The sequence below is a fragment of the Vidua macroura genome, chromosome 22 (genome assembly GCF_024509145.1).
Source record: "Vidua macroura isolate BioBank_ID:100142 chromosome 22, ASM2450914v1, whole genome shotgun sequence".
In the NCBI taxonomy this organism is placed as follows: Eukaryota; Metazoa; Chordata; class Aves; order Passeriformes; family Viduidae; genus Vidua; species Vidua macroura.
In genome coordinates, this window is record NC_071592.1 from 1,108,387 (window position 1) to 1,132,082 (window position 23,696).

Sequence of the window (23,696 nt, forward strand, 5' to 3'; positions counted from 1 at the left end):
TTCCTTGCTGCTGGCCACAGACTCGTGCTGCTGTAGCCACCACCTGGGAAGTGGTGCTGCTTTGCAGAGCTGGGGGAAGGAGCAACATCAGGGCTCTCAGGGAGGAGGAGGAGGAGGAAGGACAGGCTTTGGCACAGACAGTTCTGTGTGTGAGGATCTGCAAACCCAGTGGAGCTCAGGAAAGGGCTCTGCCACCCTGGCAGGAGTGGCAGGAGAGCATCCTGCAGGGTGAGCTGTGATCCCACACACACACAGGGCTGTGGGTTATGGTTAACCTGGGAGGAGTTTCCAGCTCAGGGCTTGGAGCTCTCCTGCCTGGCAGCTCTTCAAATCCTGGGCTCAATGGTGGCAACAGGACTGGAAATGGGAGCATTAGAGGAGATGAGGTTACCCCAGAGGAGCTGTCTGGAGTTCTGACAGGGGATGTTTTACAGAGGACCTTCCAAGCAAGGCTTCTAGCAATAGAGCAGGGATGGCTGTGGGAAAGCAGGATCTGAGAGCAGTGCAGGGGTGGAACAGCACTGGGAGCTGTGCCCTTTCTCTGGGGGAGTTTTTCTCTTGAGGCTTCTGTGTTATCTTGCTGGACTTGATGCTTATGTTCTGAGCAGCCAGAAACAGAATCTTGATATGAGACATCATGGGATGCAGTCTGGGTGGGAAGGAAGATGCAGAAATGGCACCTGAAGGGAAAAAAAAAAAAAGTGTAGCAAAAGATATAATATGGAAATATGGAGCTTCCAGATGTGCTAATGCATCCTGCCTGGGAGCCTGCATCCATTTAATGAGAGTGGATTTCACTTACCTGCAAAAAAAAAGAACAAAAAACCCCAAAAGAAGTGCAAGCTATGATGATATAGCAAGTTTTAAGCCCCTACAGCTCAGGTTTGATGCTGGGGCTGCATCTCCCGTGCCAGCAGCAGGTCCTGCAGGTGTGGGGGGAAAATGAATGTGTCACCACAGCCAGTGAGATCCCCAGCTGAGCTGAAGCCCTTGGAGAGGGGCTGGGAGATATTGAAGCCTCCTGAACCTATTTTCTTCCTTTTCATTTTCTGTCTCAGCGCTCCAGAAGAAGATTTAGCAAAATCTGAGCGGGAAGAGGAAGAGATGCTTCTCAGAGAGGAAAAAGCCAAGAGACTCGAAAAGCTGCGAGCCCAAATCGCCGCAGAGATCGAGGCAGAGGAGGAGAGGATGAGGTGAGAGGTTCTGCTGCCATTCCTGGGGGTGTGCAGTGCTGGTTTGGGAGGGAAGGGTCGGGCACATCCCCAGCAGCTGCTCAGAGGGAGCTCCTGAGCCTCCCTGCCGTGGCAGCAGCTCCGAGCCCAACTGCCCAGTGCTGGATCCCCATTTCTGTGCTCTGTTCCAAACCTACCAGGGCAGAGCAGGAGGCCACGCTGCAGCAGCTCAGGGAAGAGTGGGAATCCCAGCAGCTGGTGGAGAAGGAGAGCCTGCAGAGGAAGCAGCAGCTTGCCTTGGAGGAAATGAAGCTGGCAGCGGAGGAAGCCCAGCAGAAGGAGATGAGCAAGCTGGAACAGGAGAAGGAAGAGTTCCTGAGCGAGCTCAGGGACAGGTTAGACAGGGAGAAGAAGAAGGTGAGATCTTTATTGCCAGGCAGGGCCAGCCTGGAGCTGTTCCTGCTGGCCTGGCTGGCAGGGCAGTGCCAAGTGTGGGGATTAACTCACACCTGCGGTGCTTTAGTGACAGCTCACTTAGGGCACCAAGGGCAGTGCCAGTCTGTTGGAGGCACGGGGAGGTGGGCAGGAGAGCTCCCCCAGTCGTTATTACAATGGTGATTAACTAACAATTACTTCAGTGGCCACTCTGCATCAAGATAAGGATCACTGTGGGCTCCCCCGAGCTAAACCGAGCCCTGTTATCAGATCAGGACTAAACTGAGCCACTTTATCAGCTCCCAACACCTCTTTGGCTGCTGCTTCAGTCCTGCAGGGACCCGGGGAGCCTTCAGTGGGGCAGTTTCCAGTCCCTGCAGCACAGCATGGCTGGGATTCATCGAGATCCCCGGGAGGGAAAGCACAGAGAGACTAAAGGCTCCTTGCAGTGATCCCGTTTGGAGGGGGCGTCACTGCTGTGCTTTTGATGCTTTTGGATAGAATTTAATTGCAAATGCACCTTGTCCCCACACAGGGGTTTCCCAGCAGACTGTTTTGCTCGTGTTTCTGCAGGCAGCAGAGGAGCTGGAAGAACAGTTTGCCAGTGAACTCCAGCAGCTGAAGTCTGCAGCAGAGGGGAAGCACCGGGAGGTGAGGATGGTGTCCTTAGGATGTAATGGTTGGTTTTTATTTTTTGCCTCATGCTGTCACCAAAGGTGGCCAGGGAGGGTGGCATTATTTTTTTCCCCCTCCCTAGCTGTGGCTCTGGTCTGGCTCAGTGTTTGGCCGTGCTCCAGGCAGGGGGTGGTGAGGCTGTGCCGTGCCCTGTCGAGGGCATGGAATGGATCCTGTGAAAAGGCTGATGAGTCTCTGTGGGTGGCTTTCCTGACAGGTCATTTCCAGCCTGCAAGCCCAGCTGGCAGAGGCACAGAGCAGCCAGGAGGCCCAGCTACGTGAGGAGCTGCAGAGAGCAGATCAGAAAGTGCAGGAAAAAGCCCTTAAAGTGAAGGAATACGAGCGTGAGGTGAGTGTTGGTTTTGTGCTGAAGGTTCTTGACACTCTCAGATGTGGGGTGAGCTCTGGGTGCCCACATCCCCTGCCTCAGGGAGCAGGACACCCCCCAGCATCTCGCCTCAGCGGGGTAAAGGCTTTGTGCTCCCCAGCACGCAATCCCTGATCCCACTCTGGGCTTGGGCTCGGGTGGGAGGCTGATTTTTGGGAGGTGCAGTGCTGCAGTTCAGGGAAAGCTCTTTCCCTGCCACCCCTGCAGCTCAGCGAGCTGATGAGCGACAAACGGCGCGAAGTGGAGAAGGAGCACGAGAGGAGAACGGAGAGGATGAGAGAGGAGCACCGGGAGGCCCTGGCACGGATCCAGCAGCAGCACGAGGAGGAGGTGCTGCGGGTGGGGGCTGCACTTGCAGCGGGTGCAGCGTGCCCGTGCTGCACTGCTGGAGAGCCCTGTGCCTCACAGAGGTGTTTCCCTGTGCCCTGGGCCGGCAGGAGCGGAGGCAGAGGTCGGAGCTGCTGCAGGGGCTGCGCAGCGAGGCCGCGCGGCTGCGGCAGCTCCACGACGCCGACGTGAAGGGGCTGCAGGCAGAGCTGGAGGGGAGGCTGACTGCCCTGCAGCAGAGGCACAGGGAGAAGGTGAGCAGCAGGCTCTGCCTCTGGCCCTTGGGACCTCCTGAGGGATGGCCTGGGGGCTCCCCACCTCGTCCCCCCTGCCGCCCTGCGCGGACACGAGTGGCAGGTCACGCTTCCCAGCTTGTGTTTTCCTGGTGAGGGAGGAGCTCGTGCCTTTCTCTTTAACTCAGCTCCCTGTGCAGGAAAGAAAGCTCCAGGATTCAGAGAAGGAGCTTGAGATCCGCATGAAAAACATCCAAGCCAGATCAGAGCAGCTCCTGAGCCAGGTGAGCCTCAGGTGAGCCAGGTTGGGCTCACAGAGCTTCCCGAATCTGTGACAGTCCTTTGGCTGCTTCCTCACGGGGAGCTGCTCAGGAAAGCTCAGCCAGGGCTTCTGCTGCCATCCCACTTACAGGTAAAACTCTGTCACCAGTCAGAGCAGGGCTAAGCATTCCTGGTGCTGGGAAAGTGCGAGCTCTGGGTTTGCTCAGTGCTTCGGGGGACAGTCCGAGGGGTCACGAAGCAAACCTGACAACACTCCTTGTTTTGGAATGGTCTTGAGACTCAGGCCTGAGGTGCTGCCCAGCATCAGCAGTGTCCTGGCTCTGACACTGCCCCGCCTGTCCCCTGTCACAGGAGGAGTCCCTGCAAAGGAGGAGGCAGCTGCTGCTGGATGAGGACGCCCGGATGCAGCTCGAAAGAGACGTACGGAGCCCTGGGGCTGGAGAGGGGCTGTGCTGCTCTGGGGCCCAGGGCAGCACCTCAGGGCTGGGGCTTTAGGGAAACAAAGTGCTGGGTGGTGGCTTAGTTCTGAGCTCCCCAGAGAGAAGAGCCAGTCCTGTTCTCCCAGGATTGGTGTGTGGGTGTGCAGCCCTGGGGCCCCGTGAGCTGTGTGCCCCTTGTTTTGCTCTTGGCCAAATGACCGTGAGGCATTTTCTGGTTTTCTTCTAGGAAGCTGCTCTAGCCTCTCAGCTGCGCCTGGAGGAGAGCAGGAAGGAGCACTCCAGCCTGCTGGAGTCCATCCGGCAGCTGCGCAAGACCCTGCAGGAGCTGCAGGACCAGAAGGCTGAGCTGGAGGCCCAGGTGGACTTGCTGCAGAGCCGGAGCCAGAGGCTGCACAAACGCATCGGGTGTGTGTGAGAAATTTCCTCTGATACCAAAAAAATCTGCCCTGTGCCCCTGACAAACCTCTCTGACCTAAGCTGGGCCTCTCCCCGACCTCTGAGCTCTGTGTTTTGGGCCATGTTGCTTCAGAATCCTGAGGTGCCCACTGGGGGCACAGAGTTGCTGGGGGATTTTTCATTAATTCAGGGTGTGAATTTCAATTTGCTCCTTCACCTCTGCATGTCAGGTTCCTTTGTCTCCTCCACTCCTGCCTTGGGAGGTTAACGAGGTGCTGTGAGAGGGGTGCTGAAATGCAAAGAGGTTTTCCTGAGGGGCTGAGCTGCCCAGGAAGGGTGGGAAGCAGTTTCCCTGCCCAGCCCTGCTGTTGTCTTGCACACCTGTGGCCCTTTCCCTGCTGTAATCTGGAGCTCACTCTGGACACCACTGCAGGCTAATCAAGTGCCTCTGCTGTTGCTTTTTCCTGTGGCAGAGAGCTGGAGGAAGCAATCAGGAGCAAGCAGGAGGCTCTGAAAGAACTGGAGGCAGAAGAAAGTGTGGAATCTCCAAGAAAGAAAGCCGAGCTCTGCGTTGAAGACCTGAAAGAAACTCCTCAAGCTGTGAGTAAAGCAGCCTGTGAAGGTGTTTGCCTTGTGAGATCTGAGGCTGTGAAACTCCCTTGAAAAGCCCAGCATTTGTTCCTTCTGTGTGAAATCATTTGAGATGCAGAGATGGATTTCTCTTTGCTGGTGCGTTCAGTAGTATTTGCAGGTGTCTGTCTGTTATTAGTGGCTGGAGTGGAGTGTGGGGTACTCAAATCAAAAGCAGGGCTTGTGTCGGGGTAGAAACGTCTGTTACCTTCAGAAGTCACATCAAGACCAGCCTTGGTGCTGTGCTTGGATTTGGGCAGTGCCCTGGTGATGTCATTCCAAGCTTTTGGTCCTCATTGGATTCTTAGGGGGCCCTGGGCTTCTGTTCCCCCCATAAACACTCAGTTTTTGCTCTCAGCACTCGTCCAGAGAGCCTCCCCCAGCCTCTCAGAGCCCCGAGGAGAGCGACCTCCAGCTCGATGGGTGAGTATCCCTGCGCCAGGAGAGCTCCCTGCTCTGCTTTTCCAAGCCCAGCTTTGGGTTCGCACAGCGAGGGCTGAGTCCCCGTTTGTGGGGGTGCTGTGTGAGGTGTGCAGCAGCACGGGGAGCCAGCACAGCCCTGCTTGTTCCCACAGAGTGCAGAGCTACATCTCGGCAGAGGGGCAGTCCCTGCGCAGCACCAAGGAGTTCCTGCTGCGCCAGAGCCGCTCCCTGCGCCAGCGGCGCTCGGCGCTCAGGGCTGCCAGGCTGCAGTGGGGCCAGGACCTGCGCAGGGCCCGGGAGGCCGTGCAGGACCCCCACAGCTCCCAGCTCCTGCAGGGCGTGCGCCAGAACCTGGAGGAGGTGAGCCCTGGGCGCTGGGTGTTGGGTGGCACAGACTGCCCGCAGCCCTGGCACCGACTCCTGGCGCTGCAGCTGCCGTGGTCACCCTGGTGTGGGCTCGGTGACCCCCCAGTGTGGGCTCGGTGACCCCCCTGGTGTGGGCTCAGTGACCCCCCTGGCCTGGGCTCGGTGACCCCCCCAGTGTGGGCTCGGTGACCCCCCCAGTGTGGGCTCAGTGACCCTCCTGGTGTGGGCTCAGTGACCCTCCTGGTGTGGGCTCAGTGACCCCCCTGGTGTGGGCTCAGTGACCCTCCTGGTGTGGGCTCGGTGACCCTCCTGGTGTGGGCTCGGTGACCCCCCCGGCGTGGGCTTGGTGACCCCCTTGGTGTGGGCTCAGTGACCCCCTTGGTGTGGGCTCAGTGACCCTCCTGGTGTGGGTTCAGTGACCCCCCTGGCGTGGGCTCGGTGACCCCCTTGGTGTGGGCTCGGTGACCCTCCTGGCGTGGGCTCGGTGACCCCCCTGGTGTGGGCTCAGTGACCCTCTTGGTGTGGGCTTGCTGACCCTCCTGGATGGGGGTTTGGAAGTGAAAGCTCCTTTTCCTTGGGCTGACCCTGCTTTGAGCCGTGTGCTCACTGCTCACATCCCTTCCCACACTCTCGAGGACTTGGGAGCGATTTCAGTGCAGCAGCACTTCCTGTGCTGAGCAGAATGAGGTGATGACAGTCACCCCAGCTGCTGACAGGGATGATTTCCTGTCATTCCTGTTTAATTTCTCTCCTTGGCATGGCAGGAGGCAAAGGAGTTGGACAAGATGAAGTCGGCCATGCAGAAAGGACAGGTGCTGCTGAAGAAGAAGGAGGAGAAGCTCAGCCAGCTGGAGTCCTCGCTGCTGGAGGAGGTAAACTCTCCTGGTGTTTGCAGCAGAGCTGGATTTTGGAACCGCTTTTCTGCTGAGTGTGTGGCTGCAGAAGGCAGCTTGGAAAAGCTGCTTGGGTTGAGCCTGGAGGAAACAAGGGCAGGTCACCTCACGTGAGCTGGGATGGAGCCTGCTCTCCTGACCAAGGCAAACCTTGGAATCTTTGGCTCTGCCTGGGACCACGTGGCCTCAGGCAGGGCAGCAGCAGATGCAAGAGAACCAGACCTTTGATGGTCAAACTCTTGCCCTTGGCACAGAGATCCCAGCCCTGCAAGAGCTGTGAGGTTATTCACAGCACAAACCACGCCGACTCCTGCTGGAAGGGCTGGTTCACGTGGCTGCTGGGGTTGGCCTCTTGCACTCTGAGAGCCAAAGCAGTCTCTGGACATTCAGACTTTGCTGTCAGGGGCTGGAGACAAGTTTGCCTTCACTTGACCTGAGCCTGACTGCAGTCCAGCTCTGTAGACAAGCTGTAGGCAGAATTCCAGTAGCTTTTATGTTCCAGGGATGATACAGCAGGTTTTACTGGCATTGTTTTCCTCCTCCTGACCAGCTCTCAGATGAGGATACACTGAAGAGTTCAGCGTGCAAGAAGGTGGTGACGTTTGATCTGAGCACCTCTGAGGACACAAGCAGCACGTCCAGTGTGAATCTGGGCCAGTTGAGATGTAAGTGCCCAGCATGTGAGGCTCTAGGCCTGTTCTGCCTTTCCCTCTCACCTCTCTGATGTCCCTGGTCTCAGTTGTGCTCACCTGTGTCCAAGGCAGGTCTGGGACTGCTCTGTGTACCACACCTGATTGCAAAAACTTGTTTCCTGCCTGTAGTGGCAGATAAGAGGGATGAGATCTGTGAGTGAACCTGCCTTTTAAACCTCTGTGGATTGTAAAATCTCTCTGATTTCCCTCTGATCCTGCAGATCTGTACTGCTCTTCTGCAGGAGTCTGGGCTTCCCCTTCCTCACATGGTGGCAGGAGAAGCTGCTGCCATTCCCTCTCTGCTGCTCGTGCTTTCTCTTGGGCTTTGGTTGCCTGGAGTTGTGCTGGGGGAAGAAGGGCAGGCAGGCAGGAGGGTTGGGTTGCTTGCACACAGGCTGCTCTTGTCAGGGCTTGCCCGTGATCCCTTTCTTCCCCTTTCTTCCTTCAGCTGACTTGAGAATGGATTTCTGGCCTGCCCTCCAGCAGGACAAGATCCAGCACCTGAGGGACTCCGTGCAGAGCATCACCAGCGAGCTGAACGGGGTCCTGGGGTTCCTGAACTCCCTGAGCCAGCACCAGCCCCCTCTCCTCACCTCCACAGCCCGTGAGGGCATCCCCCTTCCCACCTATCCCTCCTTGGCAGGCCTGGGGGGGGGCAGCTCCCTGGGGAACCCCCCCAGGGTGTCCCCCCTGGACCAGTGGGCCCGGAGCAGCAGGCCCAGCTCTAATTATTCCATCTCAGGGCAGTCAGTGGACAACATGCTGACAGAGAAATGGCACAGGTATTTCCCAGGTGAGTCTCCTGGCCTTGTTCCACCTGCTTTGCTGCCTGCAACTTCTGATTTTGTCTCAGGCTCCCAGTGCTGGGGAGGGTGGGTGCACTGGTGCTGCTGTAGGAAGGGTGCTAAGGGGATAAGGGATGAGAAGCTCACTCCAGAATGCAGCATGTGGCTGAGCCTGTCTTCCTGCTCTTGAATACCCGAGGAAGCAGCAAAAGAGGAGCCAGCCCTCTCCACTGGCTCACCTAGGGATCTCCACCTGTTTCCTTGGTGTCCTTGTAGGGACGGCGTGCCCGTGGTGCAGGAGAGCAAGCACAGCTGGGTTTGTGGATTGTGTGGGCTCTGTGTTTGATGTCTGTTTTGCAGGTGGGTTCCCGTCGCTCGGTGGGAGTCCTGTGCCTCTGGACAGCAAGCTGGGCTATGTCCCTGCAGGGTAAGGGCCTTCCTCCTTGACATTTCCACTGTGCTGCTTTGTTCCTCTGCAGAGGCTGTTAGGTCACTGCTCACGTAACAAGTCGATTGCAATTTGATAATTGCTATGAACTACTTATTAAGGAGAAAAGGTGAACTATCAGTATGTTTGTATTAGAGGAGGTGGTTTTTTTCTTCAGCAGCCCATCACTTTCTCATCTCTGGGATATTTTCTTTTCAGACATCTTTTTTTTCCCCATTTACCCTCTCTCTCTCTCTCTCTCTCTCTCTCTCTCTCTCTCTGCCACAGTGAACAAATCAGGCTCTTCCAGCATTCCAAGTTCAGTGAGCCAGAGACAAGGAATATTGAGGGGATGATTGAGAGCAACAAGAAATGGCTGAAAGGCTTCAAGAAGGATTCCAAAGTGTATCTTTTACCTGGGTCTGGTCTTTAATTGCCTTCCTGCTTCCTGCAGAAGGTAGGAGGAGGGTGGCAGGAGGGGTGTGAAATGAAGAATTGAGCAGCAATTTCGAGGCCTTGGCCTCTGTTGCAGTGCCTGGTTCTGCAGAGGTGTTTAGCAGATGGAGCAGGAGTGATCTGTGTGCTGCTCTCTGAGCTGTACTTGTCTGAGGGAGTTTCCCTTCCTTTCCCTGTGCTGTGATGCTCTTTGGTGATGCTGCTCAGCTGTAGAGGAGCACTTTGAGCAGGGAGTGTGAGGATTTAAAAATATGGACCAAACAGTGCAGAGGGGGGAGGATGGGGTGGGCAAGAAGGGGGTCTGGCTTTGCAGGGCTGCTTCTGGTGCCCTTGGTGGATGGAGCCCTGGCACGGGCAGGCCCTGCTGAGCAGCCTGGGAGGAGGTGAGGGCACCTGGAGATGTGTGGACTGGGCCCTGGTGGGGCAGGGAGGGCTGGGCTCCCCCCAGAGCTCTCTCCAGATCTGTTTTGAGGAATCTTGTAGCGTGGGGCTGGATCCAGGGAACAAGACCTCTCTGTGCTGTGAGCAGGCTGTGGTACCAGCCTTGTGCTGGGGCTGTGGGTGTCTCCTCAGTGTACACTGACATTAGCAGCCAATCCCTGCGGGCTCTGAGCTGCCCTGAGCGTGGTGTGCCTCTGAATTCCCTAATCCCCCTCTAATTCCACTTGGCTGGGATGCAGCAGGCTAAATACAGCCTGTGTGCCCTGGGCTGGCTCAGTACCTGGTACCTGTCCTGTCTGTGCTGGTTCCTGCCGTGAGCCAGGCTTTTCCTTCACCCAGCTGTCAGACCTCTCTCCCCACTGGCAGAGAAGCCCCCAGGCAGCAGCCCCAGCCTCCTGCAGCTGGGACTGGATGAAAACAGAGAGATCAAGGTGTACCAGTACTGAAAGGTGGGGTTTTTCCCTGCAGGGAGGGTGGCGGGGGGGGCTGTGCAGTCTCCCCATGATGGGCTGGGTTTTGGGGATGCCCACCCTGGCACCTCCACTGTGTCTGTGTGGCACGTCCTTGAAACTGGGTATTTTTGCAAAGAGAGTGGAGGAAGGAGGAAAAGAACTTCCCAGGCGGGTTCTTCTAATCCTGTAATGTGTCCAAATATACTTTATAGACTGTTTAATCCAGCGGTGACATATCAGGGCTTCAATAAATCAACATTTCCCTCATTAGTATTCCAGCGATGGCAAGGCAGAGCTGTGAATCACAGAGGACTTTGAGTAACTGGTCAAGGGGGAGGATGTGAATCCTGCTGAGGCTCTGCTGGAGGAAATGTGGCAGGAAATGAGCCTGCCCTGATGCCCAGCAAATGCTTGGGGCGGGTGGGCCGTGTCAGGTGGCCTCTGGCACGTGGGAGCAGCGGAGAGGCTGCGGAGTCTGGGGGTAAATTCAGGGAATGGCACGTTCTGGCTCCTGGGGAATGTTCTGCTTGTTTGGGGTGGAAGCAATAGGAACTGAGCCAAGAGTGGTAGATCTGGACGGGCCCTCCCTGCTCCTCTCAGGCCCGGCTGGCCAGAGCTGTGCAGCAAAGCAGCTGCTGCAGCTCTGTCCCCTGTGATGGCAGCGGGAGCAGGGCTGATGGCAGGGCATGGGGAGGGTCTGTGCAGGCACGGCTGAGGAGTCCTGTGGGGGCTGGGACAGCCCCACCTGTGTCCTCCACGCCCTGGGGAGAGGGATCCAGAGCCTGGCTCAGCAGCTGGGACCTCTTTCCATGCACGGGGCTGGGGAGCCCCTGCCATAAATCCTGGAGCGCAGTCTGGCTGCTCCTGCAGCAGCTCTGCAGGGATCCTGGGAGAGCAGGGGGCTGGGAAGGCTGGAGAGTGGCTGAGGAGTTGGGATGACCCTGGACCTCAACTGGGACTCAGTGGCTCATGGCTTTGCTCACCAGGTGCTGTGAGGTTCCTCTGGAAAGGCCACGTCCAGAGGGTATCCCAGCCCGTCCAGAGGGTATCCCAGCCCATCCAGAGGGTATCCCAGCCTGTCCAGAGGGTATCCCAGCCCATCCAGAGGGTATCCCAGCCCGTCCAGAGGGTATCCCAGCCCATCCAGAGGGTATCCCAGCCCGTCCAGAGGGTATCCCAGCCCGTCCAGAGGGTATCCCAGCCCGTCCAGAGGGTATCCCAGCCTGTCCAGAGGGTATCCCAGCCCGTCCAGAGGGTATCCCAGCCTGTCCAGAGGGTATCCCAGCCCGCTGGGATGCTTGGGACTGGCAGGGGTTTCACTCTGCCCAGCGGGGAGGAGCCAGGCTTTCATGGGAATGTGCTGTTTGGTTGTCTTTGTCAGTATTTCCTCCGAGCTGACTCTAAATATTTCATGCTTTAAAAAGCTGCCGAGCCACTCGCCCGTTCTGGCTGACGAGGACGCTGCACTTCAAGGGAGCCCATCTGTGAGAAACCATCTTCAAAGCCATTCTCCTGAGACAGCTGCTGGGGGCAGGCTGTGAAGCTGCTGCCCCACACCCCCCGTGCTGTGAGAGCCCCTGGGGTGGGTAGGGTGGGCAGTGGGGGGAGCCCCCCTGCTCTGCTCCCTGGGTGCAGTGTGCTGGCACACGCCGTGAGCCTGGCACGGGGATGTTTACATAGACATCTATTTTTGATGAACATCATTTTAAAACTCTGAAGAATGTCTGTATTTTATTTTTCCTTGCTGTTTTTTCTAGAATTTTTGTAATTACTCAATAGCCTTATGCCTTCCTAGGAAAGGAGGGATCCAAACACGGGTATCCCATCTGCTGTTGGATTGCACAAACCCCTTCCTGTAGGGATTTTGCTTTTAGTTTACTGGATACTCAGAGGACACGTGGCAGTCCTTCCAGTCAGGGGTTTTAGAAGGCACCCCACAGTTGTGGTTGCTGTGGCCAAAGCCATATCACGGAGTCCATTCTGTGTTTTGGGAGAAGCATGCATTAATGGTGCAGGGAAATGCCAGTTTTTATTAACAATAACTTGGTTTGAAACATGCTCCTTTTTCCTGTTAAAACCCGGGATAGCAGCTGTATCTGTTTTTGTATAAATTATATCAACATGAATCTGTTTTGTATGATGGTGGTCGTTGTCACTCTGTTTTTTTTGTTGTAGCTGGGTATCCAGCTGTACTTACCTCTCACATCTCCCCTTGTCTCTGGGCTCTCTCATGTTTTGTCTTGCCAAGGTCATTTCTGGCAGTTCCCAAGACCACTTAAGCTCGCTGTGCCTTTGTTACCATTATCCTTTTAAGTATCTGGACAGGGTAGCAAATGCAGAGGCAGAGAGAAGAAAGCTGAAAACCAAAACTACAAAACAAGGCATGGCTCTGGCAGCCTGGGATCTGTTAAAGATGTCTCACTGCAGGTTGGCTGTGGCTGCTGGTTTCCCATGGCTTTGGGAGCAGCCAGGAATTGCCCCAGCAGTGTGCTGGGTGCTGCTGGGATGGCTGAGTAACGCTCTCACCGGGCATTGGGGAGGGTTGGTGATGTGTTCTTCTCTTGCTCCCATCTCCTGCTCGCCTGTGGGAGCTGGAGGGGCTGGCACAGGGCGAGCAGGGTGTGCATCAGCTGCTTGTGCACAAGTGGAGGCCGAGAGTTTCGTCCTTAAAAAGCAAACAAACCACCACCAGGCTTTTTGCCCCTCTGCTGCCCAGAGCCTGAGCTGCTCTGGTGTGTCTTTGCCCTCTGGAAAGCTGGAGAAGAGCTGCTGGAGGAGCTCTGGTGGCAGCACACGCTGTCCAGGCAGGCACTGCTGGGGACAAGTCTCCCACCGTGCTGCTGAGCCGTTCAGGGCGGTTCTGAGACATCCCAAATCCCTGCTGGAGTGTGCTGTGACGCTGCTGAGATGGGTCCCCAGGGAGCAGGTGTGACCCCAGGCTGGGCTGGGCTCTCTGTCCCTGCTCCCTGCCGTGCCTGTGTGCATGGAGCAGAGGATTTGCCTTTCCTGGAATGCCAGCACTGTGTCTGTTGGAGAAACTCTGCGATTAGAAGAGCAAAAGGGCAGGGCCTGATTATTCAGCGAGCTGAGCAGGGGCTGTAAGCTCATTAAGGGGCTTGGCCTCTGCCTGCCCAAGGAGGCACAGCTCAGTCCTGGCTGGTGGAGGTCCTGGCGTGCTGCTCCCAGAGCTCCCGGGCCGAGGGCACCCTGCACACCTGGCCATGCTGGGCACCCTGATGACAGCGCTGTTCTTTGTGGTGAGGGTGGTCAGACAGGTGAGTGCCCAGAGGGAACTGCTGTTGCTGCAGTGCTGCTCTCACCTGCCTGGGGCTGCTCTCTGCTGGGACGGGGAGAGCAGGCAGCAGCTGCTGCTTGCCCTGCTGGGAATGGCTTCTGTGCCTCCCAAACCAGCCCGGGCAGGAGGGCTGGGAGCTCTGTGGGGGTGGTGTCACCCCAGTGAGTGGCCAGGGAGGGCTGGGATCTCTGGTGATGATTGTGGCTGAGCAGCTCTTTCTGTTCCTCTTCCTCTCCTGTCCTCTTCCCTGCTGAAAAACCTTCCCCGTGTGCAGCTGGGCACCAACCTGTTCCGTGAGGAGCCCCTGCCTTACCTGGTGTACCAACCCCTGCCCTGGCAGATCCAGTGCGTGTCCCAGAGCCGCCGCACCAGCCGGGACAGCGAGGTGAGGCTGCTGGCACTGCCAGGACAGAGAGGTGAGGCTGCTGGCACTGCCAGCACAGCGAGGTGAGGCTGCTGGCACTGCCAGCACAGCGAGGTGAGGCTGCTGGCACTGCCAGCACAGCGAGGTGAAGCTGCTGGCACTGCCAGGACAGCGAGGTGAGGCTGCTGGCACTGCCAGCACAGCGAGGTGAGGGCTGCTGGCACTGCCAGCACAGCGAGGTGAAGCTGCTGGCACTGCCAGGACAGCGAGGTGAGGGCTGCTGGCACTGCCAGCACAGCGAGGTGAGGCTGCTGGCACTGCCAGGACAGCTAGCCCAGGGGGTGGCAATGCTGCTGCAGGGGCAGCTGTGAGCCAGGCAGCCTGGAGGTGTAGGCAAGAGGGAAATGTGATGCCAGGAGGGCAGGGTAAGCTGGAAAATGTTGGAGAGGTATTTGCAGACAAATTCAAGCTTATTTTTAGAAATGGAAATATCCCCTGGAAGACCTGGCAGCCCAGGAGTTGCAGGTTCATGGTGCAGGGGCTGTCTCCTTGCTGGTTTGAAATGCAGATCCAGTGAGGATAGCCCGTGCCAACATCCATCCATGGACTGGAGCATCTCACAGCTCTGAGTTTGGATGCAAAGCAGTTTCCTGCCTCTCCTTGGAGGTCTTTCCATAAATGCAGATTAATTAATCAGTACTCTTTAAGGGAACAACAGTAAGCATGCTCCAGTTTCCCAAAGGGAATGGAGAGTGGAAGGGTTCCTAGCTGGCCTGAAAGGGACTGCCCTCACTGCCTCTGCCTGGGAGAGAACTAACTTTTATTTTATTTCTCTACCTTTCTAGAGAGGCAGGAACTCCCGACACAACAGCATCTACTCGCTTTCTGGAGAGAAAGGTGAGTGTGGAACAGGCAGAGAGACAGGAAAAAAAAAAAAAAACAATTTACACAAGTAATGGGTGGAACTCATGGCTGGGACTGGATACAGCAGAAGAGCAGGCATTGCAGTACCTGCATCCTTCTCGGTGTCTTTCTCCTTCCGCAAATCTCTCTGTGACATTATTAAGGGGTACTTGATGATGAGATAGTTGTTAATGTGTGTAGCCAGGGAAGGTCCCAGTGCTGCAGGGCTGAATAGAGAACCCCTCACATGTGTCTGTGCAGAGCTCTTGCCTGGAAACCTGCCCCACTGACTCAGCCGGGGTCATGCTGCCCCATAAAACAGCCCCCTTCTCCTCGTTCTGGGAAAGCCCCCTGGCATCCACCCCCCTCCTGCCTTTGCTCTTGTCTCGAGGCTCTGCAGTGCTCAGCAAAGAGGATTTGAGCCGTTCTATTCCTGAGCGGATGAGGGGCCCCGGGGGCTGGGGGTGCCATCCCTGCTCGTGGCCCAGGAGCTCTGCCCAGCCTGGCTGCTGGGCTGGGGTTTCACTCCAGATGCGGGTCTGGGGATGCCAGGGCTGAGCCCCTCGGGCACGTCAGGTTGTGGCAGAGCTGCACGGCCGGGGCTCACCCTGCCAGTGCCCTCAGCCTCTGCCCCTGGGCAGGATTCACAGCTGGCAGTGTCTTGTTGAGCAGGGCAGGGGGGAGCCCACTCCCTCCTTTTATTTATCCTTTTACTCTGCAGCTTCTCGTAGGCAGTGAAGGGAAACGGGTTCAGGTGGCAGCGGTGAGTTTATTCAGCAGCATCTGGCCCCAGGATTCCTGATGGCTGCTCGGGGGGTGCTTAGCAGTGACACACTGGCTTAGAGGAGCACTGCTGAGTGGCTTTGATGCAGTTCCTGTTGAATTTCACAATACTTCCCTAATGCCACATTAAGCGGGAGTGGGGAGGGCTCCCATTTGTCAGCGTGAGAGCTTTATTGCTGCGCGGGGCCGGGCTTTCTTTCTAATCTTATTTGTGTGTGCGAAAGTAAGTGAGCATCATACGTGGTGATTAAACGTGGGGAAGCTGCGGCCTTCGGGGAGTGGAGCTGTGTAAATAGAGGGCTTAGCACTGCCAGGGAGGCTGGGCTTTGCCTTGCCTCCCGTTCCCTGCTCCTTGTGCCCTGGAGATGCCCCTGGGAGCCGGCGGAGTCGTGGTTTCATGCTGTGAGCTCTGCAGCAAGGACAGCTGTCCTGTCTGAGGAGTGGGGAGGCACTGACCCCATGGGAGCCTGGTCAGGGCTGCTGGCACTGTCTGTGCTCACTGGGATGCTCTGTTTGCCCCCCAGGTGACGTGACCCCCGATGCCAGCAAGGAGAGCAAGGTCACTGACCCATCTGAGAGGGCAGCCATCACCATCCAGACCCACTTCAGGAGGTACCAGCAGCAGAAGCAGGAGAAGAAGTAGCCACAGCAGCCACCTGTGGCCTGCACCGTCCCTCCTGTTTGTCTGTTCTGTACCCCAGAGACATTTGGGGCCGTGGTGACTGTGAACCTGCCCCCGATACGTAGCTCCTGGTGCAGGTGTAGGTTCTCTGCCCTTGTGTTGGTGCTCACAGGGAGTTCTCGGTCCTGCTCAGTCCTTCCCCAGACAGAATCACTTCATGGGCCAGGTCACAGCTGCTGAGGGGCTGCTGGGGGCAGGGCACAGGCGTGACAGCACATTTGGCAGCCCTGGAGTGATGCTGAGAGCCCCAGCAGCTGTATGGGTGTGGGAGGGGGTCCTGCACAGTCTGATTGTGCAGGCTGGTCACTGCCCAGCTGGGGCTTGTTTCACCCCAAGAACCCTCCCCTGTGCCTCCTCCTCCTCCACTCTGCCTCTGGAGCCGGGTGGGAAAGCTGCCTTCGTGCCCTGCTCTGTGTGGCCAGCAGGGTGGCCAGCAGGCGTCTGGGCCAGCCTGGAGTGGGACATTGCCAAGGGAACGTGCTGCAGGCTACGAGGGGAGCAGGAGGCGAGCTGGGAGCTGCTCTTACCTTTGCTTGGGGAGAACTGGTTGGGGTGTCCTGGTTCCAGAGCAGGCACTGGGTGGGACTCTGTCCTCAGGGTGACCCTGCTTTCCTTCCCCAGACGTGGCAATGCTGGTGTTGGGCTCGGAGCCCACCCAGCCCCCTGGCCTGCTCCTCTGGTGCATTCCTGAGCTTGATGGTTTCTTCTCTGCTCTTGGAAGGCAGAGCTGGGCTGGCATGGCCTGAGCGGGCTGTTCTCCTTCCCATCCTGCTGTGGTGAAGGGCAGGGGGCTCCCTGAGAGCAGGGGGGTGGTGGGGCTCATGGGGGACTGCTGGGAACTCGTGCTGTGTTAAACTGTGCAGGGCCAGGGCTTGTGCCTACTGGGGAAGGGAAGGGGGAGTCCTTGCTGAGATGTAGAAGGAAATCTGCACCAGCCAATTCCAATAAAGTTGTATTAATCTCTGTTAATCTGTTCCTCTTTTTATCTTGCTAATCTGCTTACTCTCACAGCTGAACACGGCTTGCCTTTTCTTGCCTCTTCTATTTTTAATTATATTTTCCCCTTCTATTTCTATTCTAAGCCTGGGGTTGGTATTTTGGAGGTGCTGCCTGGCTGTGACCCTGGTTTAAGGGCTTGGCACTTGGTTTTCTTTAAAACCTGTGTTATGTAATGGTTTATAAATGTTATGTGCTCTGATGCCTCCCCACCAGCCTGGCTGGGAAGGGTGCCCCTCTCCATATGGGATCTTCCTTGACAGAGGTTGGCTCTGAGAGGTACCTGAATAATGGCCAAAAATGATAAAAAAACGGGCACAAGAAATTGTCTTAGCAGCTTGTTTCTCAAGCCCCAGAGGTGAACAGCTGCCAGGCTCTGGCCAAGGCGCTTCCTGCTCTGCAGGATTCCAGGAGTTACCTTAGTTAGGAAGAACCAGATGGCAAAGGAGGATCTGCTGGCCAGTGTGCCAGCAGGCTGGGAAGGGCACTGCAGAGCTGCACGTGGAAGCTGCAGTAACATCACTGTATTTGCATGTCATTTTAATTCGGGTACTCCAATTAAAAAAAAAAAAAAGAAGTCAAGGAGAGAGAGAGGTTGAAAAAATGACCTCTGCAGTGCTTGATTATAGCTGATGAATTAAACCCTGGCAAGAGTAGAAATAAAAAAAGAGAATGGTACAAATGTGTGCGTAGATACTCAACTGCTTTGGGCTAAAATAGGAAATGGATCTGTTTGTAAGGAAAGAGCTGGAACCAGTTGGTAGCAAGCATGGATGGGAAAGTAATAAAAAAAACCACCAAAACTTGAGCTTATAAATTACAGGAAAAAAGGAAATGAAAGTGCATTTAGTTAATTACACCTCAGACAACACCAGAAGCTCCTCAGAAAGGGGAAGTTCTACTTTGGATAACTAGAACAAGAGTTAATAATGGCCTGAGCTGTTTTTTGCCTTTGGAGCAGGTAAGGAGGGCTGGCAGCCCTGGGGTTTCAAGTTCTCTTGCTTTCACAACCTTGTATGAAAGGGGGGAAGCACCAGCATTTCTTTGGTCTGATATTGGTGTGGCTGATGGTGAAAACTAAGGGGAAAATGAGAACAGATTACAGGCTGAAGCGGTTCTGGGTCTCACCGTGGTTCTCAGTGCTGCCCCGTGTCCTGGGGCTCCTGTGCAGTGCTGTGCTGCCCTGAGCCACATTCACCAGGATCCAGGGAGGCAGAGACACCGCGGGTCAGGGCTCTGTGCTGCATTCCCCGGGCTCCAGGCTCTGCTGGATCCACCAGGGCGCGTTCCAGCGTGACCAAGGACAGCAGTGCTCCTTCTCCTGCTCCCGGGTGGGGCTGGGACACATCCCAGGGACCAAGACCCTGCTTGGAGGAGCTGCTGTGCCTCGCTGGGTGCTGGATCTGATGCTGGAGCCCCCCTGCACTTACCGTGAGCTGCCAGAGCCGTGCTGTGGCTCACGAGGGTCTGGGCAGCCGTTCACCCCTCCGGATGAGCTGGACCAGCATTCCTGTTTGGCACCATGGTTTGTCCTGGGCTGGAGCTGGACTTGGTACTGCTCTCTCAGTGCTGTGGCACACTCTGGTCATGACTGGTCTGTCCTGCTCCATGGAACCATCCCCAGGACCCTGCTCCAGTTTCTGACCCTCCTCCTGCCCCACAGCTCTGCAGGTGGATACGTGCTTTATTATTCTTTAATATTCAACCCCTTGTCTTTGTATTTCTGTACTTTGGCTGCCCTGGGCTGTCCCTCTCCATCTTCCTGCCCTGTCCTGCCCCAGCCCTGCTCTGCCTAATTCCCTGCTGACTTTACAAACGCCCCACGTATAAACATAACCTTTATTGCACACAGCGCTGGGTTTTTTTTCATAGAAAAAGGTATTAACACATAAGCATTTGCAAATTGAAGCAACTCCTGCTGTTTTCAGAACAGTAAAATAGCATGCAATGTCTCGGAGACGTTCCTTTTTTAAAACCACCAACAAGATCAGGGAGAGAAAAAAAAAAAAAAAAAAGTCGCTGAGTCTTTCCTTGTGCCCCTTTCAAAATGATGTGAAATATATATATATGTTTACATATATATTATATTTTTAAATCTGTAACATCAAATTCTTTGTGCCCTGGTTTCTTTTTCTGTTCGGAGAAGAAGAAAATAGCTTCATTTATACAAAAGAGTCCGTTATGTACAAGTTTGTTAATTAAATATAAACGGCGCGGGGAAACGAGCAGCATCCGGCGGCGGCCCTACACCAGCGTGTAGGACTTGGAGTAGGCTCCGGCACCCTGTTTTTGAGACCTGCCTACCCCCGACGTGCTCATCTCCAGCAGCGAGTCCCTGGAGCCCCCCACTTTGGAGTGCGTGGGCACCCGCGCCTCGGCAGCGGCGGCGGCCACGGGGGGCTCGGCGGCCACGGGGGGAGCCGGGGCGGCGCTGGCGGCGGGCGCGGGCGCGGGGCCGGCCGGGCCGGGCATGGGGAGAGTCCTCTGAGGTAAGGTGGTTGCGGCGGAGGCCGGGGGAGGCAGCCCCAGGGGCTTGGCGCCGGGCTCCAGCGTCATGTGCCGGGCCTGCGCGTGGTACGCCCGGGCCAGGTTGCGGATGGAGGCTTCCCGCGGCGGCACCACCGGGCACGGCTCGTGCGCGTCGGGCTTGCGGAAGAAGGCCTCCGACTTGACGTACAGCGGGAGGTTGCAGTAGTCACCTGCCGAGGGAAGAGCAGGCAGGTAAGGCTCTGCAGGGACCCTCTTGCCCCCCGCCCTCTGCACATGTTGGCGTTGGGCTACAGAGAACACGTTGGGCTACGGAGAACACGTTGGGCTATGGAGAACACGTTGGGCTATGGAGAACATGTTGGGCTATGGAGAACACGTTGGGCTATGGAGAACACGTTGGGCTATGGAGAACATGTTGGGCTATGGAGAACACGTTGGGCTACGGAGAACATGTTGGGCTATGGAGAACACGTTGGGCTACGGAGAATGAGTTGGGCTACGGAGAACACGGGCTATGGAGAACACGTTGGGCTACGGAGAACATGTTGGGCTATGGAGAACACATTGGGCTACGGAGAATGAGTTGGGCTATGGAGAACACGGGCTATGGAGAACATGTTGGGCTATGGAGAACACGTTGGGCTATGGAGAACACGTTGGGCTACGGAGAATGAGTTGGGCTATGGAGAACCTGTGCTATGGAGAACGTGTTCTATCAAGATCGTGTTGTGCTACAGAGAACATGTTAGACTATGTAGAACCTGTGCCATGGAGAACCTGGGCTTCAGAGAAGGTGTTGTGTTGAGAACATTTTGTGCTACAAAATGTTGGGCTATGGAGAACCTGGGCTACAGAGAACGTGTTCTGTTGAGAACATTTTGTGCTACAGAGAACACGTTGGGCTGCAGAGAACGTGTTCTATGGAGAACGTCTCGTGCTACACAGAGCAGGCCCTGCTGTACAGGGAGAACGTGTTGTGCCATAGAGAACGTGCTGTGCTATAAAGAACGTGTCACATTGTCATCCCAAAATTGTCCTGCTCCGTGCAATGCAACGCCTGGGATGCGTCAGGCTCTAGCGTTCAACGCTGTACACGATGTCCTGTAATGTGTCATGATGTAATAGTGTTAATTATAATGCCAAATGTACAGTGATAGGTGTTATAATGTGATGTAATACTGAATGCACAGTGTCATACACTATTAGAGTAGCAATAACGTGATGCTGAAGGTCTGATACAGGACAGGCACAGATCCTGTTCTGTACAGGACGGGGGAAATGCTCCTTGTGCTCTGTGTCCCACCTGTGCCAGCACCCAGCAGTGGGAGTTGGTGTGTCCTACACCCAGCTTTACCCTGCCAAGGTGAGTGGCTGTGCTGCCATAAACCACAGATTCTGCTGCGTTGTGTTATGGCATCATCTACAGTTAGTGCCCTAATTTAAGGGTTTTATGTCTATGTATGGATAAGAGCCCGCGTTGTTATATTGGCTGTTATTGGTGTTATAGGGTTTATTTCTGTTCTATTACACTGCTCCCTTTGTGTTCAGCAGCATCACCTCCAGCTGTAGGGCCTTAATTTAAGGATTTATATGTCCATAGATGTAAAACCCTGTTATTAGTTTGCCTTTTATATTTGCAACATATAACACCTCTAGCCCAAGAGCGTTGCTCCTTTAATTGTATATATTGTGCAGTGTGTGCTGTAAGGGCACGCTCCTCTCTTCACAGGATGTGGAGAGAATGTAATTAATGCAGGATCTGTGGTGTTAATATAGGATACAGCACATATAGATGTGGGATTATATGTGTCAGTACCTTAATTTTAGGAGATATGGTTATGTGTATATATATATAAAGTTTTACATTAAAATATAAATATTATTTTTATATAAATAAATATTATATGTAATAAAATATAATTAAATAATAAATATTATATATAATAACGATTATATATAATAAATATATATAATAACTATTATATATAATAAATATTATTTATATATTAAAAAGTACATAAATCTCTATATAAATACATATAAATGTCTGTATTATAATACAAAAAATCTATATAGATATATACATAAATCTCTATATAAAGATATTAAAATTTACATGTAAGTATTCAAAAACCTATATATAAATGTATAAATTTTTATATGGCAATATATAAATTGCTATGTAAAATATAGAAATTTGTAGATCAATATATAAAATTCTATATTAAGAATATAAAAATTTATGCATAAATATATTTTATATACATGTATATATTTGCATATAAACATATAAAAATATATAGTTAAATATATAAAAATAATATTATATAGATTTTTATATATACATAAAGCCCTGTGTTATTATATTGTCTCTTAGAGGTATTATATTGGTGTTATTATAGCACTATTGCCTTAAATCTTGTATGCTTTATAATAGGTTCTGTAAATTCCTTTTTTTTTTTTTTAAGGTTACAACTGTGTTATACCTAATACACTCTGTGCTACTTAAACCATGCCATTAAAATATGTGGTCTAATTTGAGGAGAAAGATGATCCCATTATATTGTGTGTTATATAATCAGTAAATAAATTAACTATCAATTCCCACCTATGGTTTTTTCAATCTCTCTTCCAGGTATTGTTCTATTTTGAGGTAATAAAACTCCTGGGGGTGAGAGATTGTCGGGGTTCTAGCACTAAGGATAGGGAAGAAATACTGAGGAATACCAAGGAATACTGATGAACACTAAAGCAGGGGGAAAAATACTGATAAACACTGAGGAATACTAAAAACGAGGCAGGGAAATACTGAGAACACCAAATGATGGGGAAGGTACTGAGGGTCTGGGGCAGTGCTGAAAAATGGGGGGGAGATAACAAGGAATACTGATGGATATTAAAAAATGGTAATGAATACTAAGGAAGGGGAAGGAAGAGTAAAGAATAACCAGGAATACTGAAAAATGGGATGGAACACTAAAGAAGGGAAAAGAATACTAAAAAACCAACAAAAAATAATGGAAAATACCAATGAATGAGGAAAGAACAGTAAGGACGCCAAAAAATAGGAAGGAATCCTAAAGAATGGGAAGGAACAGTAAAGAGTAGACAGGGATATTGAAAATGGGAAAGAATAATGAAAAAAAAACATGGGGCAATATCGAGGGATGTGGAAAGAACAGTGAGGAGTGCTAACAAATAGGAAGGAAAACCGAAAAGTGGGAAGGAACAGTAAAATACAGGGGGAAAATACTAAGGTATGGGACGGAACACTAAAGAATGGAGAGAAATCCAAGGAAATTGGCAAAAAAAACGCCAAAGATTGGGTGGAATACCAAGCAATGGATGGAATGCCAAAGAAAGGATGAAATACCAATAAATGGGGAACGACATTAATCAACAGAGAAAGAACATTACAGCGCGGCGAGAAATACCAAGAATGCCGAGGAGTACAGGACTGGGAAGGCCTCTTAAGGATTTTGGGAAGCTCTGGGGCGCTGAGGCCGGGCAGGACCCCCACATAGCCCATGGGAACCTACTCTTGCTGGCGCGGTGTGGGATGGGCACGGCCACGCCCTTGCCGCGCTCGCTGTCCTGGGGCTTGGGCGGGGACGCGGTGAAGCGGCAGATGCCGGGCTCGGACGGGGTGCTCATGGAGGTCATGCTGTCGGCGTTGTCCGTGGTGCCCGTGGTCATCTGGTCCGAGGAGCTGTCGGAGATGAAGCACTCGGTGATCTCGAACTTGGCGTGCTGCAGCTGCTCCTCCAGCTTGGCGTGCTCGTAGGCGCGCGCCAGCTCCTCGTAGGTGGACGAGGCGCTCTCCGTGGACACCATGCTGTTCCGCCCCTTGTCTGTGGGGAGAGGGTGTGTCACCTACCTGCGAGTTCTCCCTGGCCTGGGAGCGCCTTTTTCCATGTCGTGGGAATGCCCAGGCTGTCCCTGCTGGGATACACCTGGCCACCTTCAGGGACAGGACATAGAGCAACCCGGACTAGTGGGAGGGTGTGGATATTCTCAGTTCAGTCAGAGAGAAAAAGAGAAAGATTTCTGCCAGACTAAGCCTGGGAAAAAGTCCGAAAAGAATGTAAAAAATCTATCTTGCTTTCCATTCACGTTTTTTTTAGATATGTTCTACCACGCTGACCTAAGTCCAGTGTACCAACCAGGTGAAATGTTTTTACTCTAAGACCAATGGAATTAACGTTCACAATGTTCTCTATAAAAGAGAGAAGTGCTTTTGAATAAACGCTCATTTTGCCTTCTGAAATTG

At 53.9% G+C, this 23,696-nt stretch overlaps 2 protein-coding genes across 5 annotated transcripts in view; one reads left to right on the top strand and one right to left on the bottom strand.

Moving 5' to 3' along the window:
* CEP164 (centrosomal protein 164) overlaps positions 1-12,053 on the top strand; it is a 29,950-nt gene extending 17,897 nt beyond the window's left edge. For all 3 annotated transcript variants that reach the window (XM_053997059.1, XM_053997060.1, XM_053997061.1), the window contains 19 exons: positions 1,059-1,193; positions 1,373-1,589; positions 2,181-2,258; positions 2,500-2,631; positions 2,878-3,000; positions 3,108-3,251; positions 3,431-3,514; positions 3,864-3,932; positions 4,179-4,357; positions 4,822-4,948; positions 5,337-5,401; positions 5,554-5,761; positions 6,532-6,639; positions 7,211-7,325; positions 7,801-8,145; positions 8,498-8,564; positions 8,853-8,969; positions 9,808-9,910; positions 11,338-12,053. In XM_053997059.1, coding sequence (XP_053853034.1) covers positions 1,059-1,193; positions 1,373-1,589; positions 2,181-2,258; positions 2,500-2,631; positions 2,878-3,000; positions 3,108-3,251; positions 3,431-3,514; positions 3,864-3,932; positions 4,179-4,357; positions 4,822-4,948; positions 5,337-5,401; positions 5,554-5,761; positions 6,532-6,639; positions 7,211-7,325; positions 7,801-8,145; positions 8,498-8,564; positions 8,853-8,969; positions 9,808-9,907 — 2,413 coding nt within the window. In that variant the 3' untranslated portion in view covers positions 9,908-9,910; positions 11,338-12,053. The remainder of the gene's footprint in view (positions 1-1,058; positions 1,194-1,372; positions 1,590-2,180; positions 2,259-2,499; positions 2,632-2,877; positions 3,001-3,107; positions 3,252-3,430; positions 3,515-3,863; positions 3,933-4,178; positions 4,358-4,821; positions 4,949-5,336; positions 5,402-5,553; positions 5,762-6,531; positions 6,640-7,210; positions 7,326-7,800; positions 8,146-8,497; positions 8,565-8,852; positions 8,970-9,807; positions 9,911-11,337) is intronic.
* Positions 12,054-18,761: 6,708 nt separating this feature from the next.
* Positions 18,762-23,696, bottom strand: part of DSCAML1 (DS cell adhesion molecule like 1) — a 96,140-nt gene continuing 91,205 nt past the window's right edge. For both annotated transcript variants that reach the window (XM_053997133.1, XM_053997132.1), the window contains exons 32-33: positions 22,966-23,277; positions 18,762-19,635 (exon numbers count right to left, since the gene is read on the bottom strand). In XM_053997133.1, the coding sequence (XP_053853108.1) occupies positions 19,181-19,635; positions 22,966-23,277 (767 nt within the window). In that variant the 3' untranslated portion in view covers positions 18,762-19,180. The remainder of the gene's footprint in view (positions 19,636-22,965; positions 23,278-23,696) is intronic.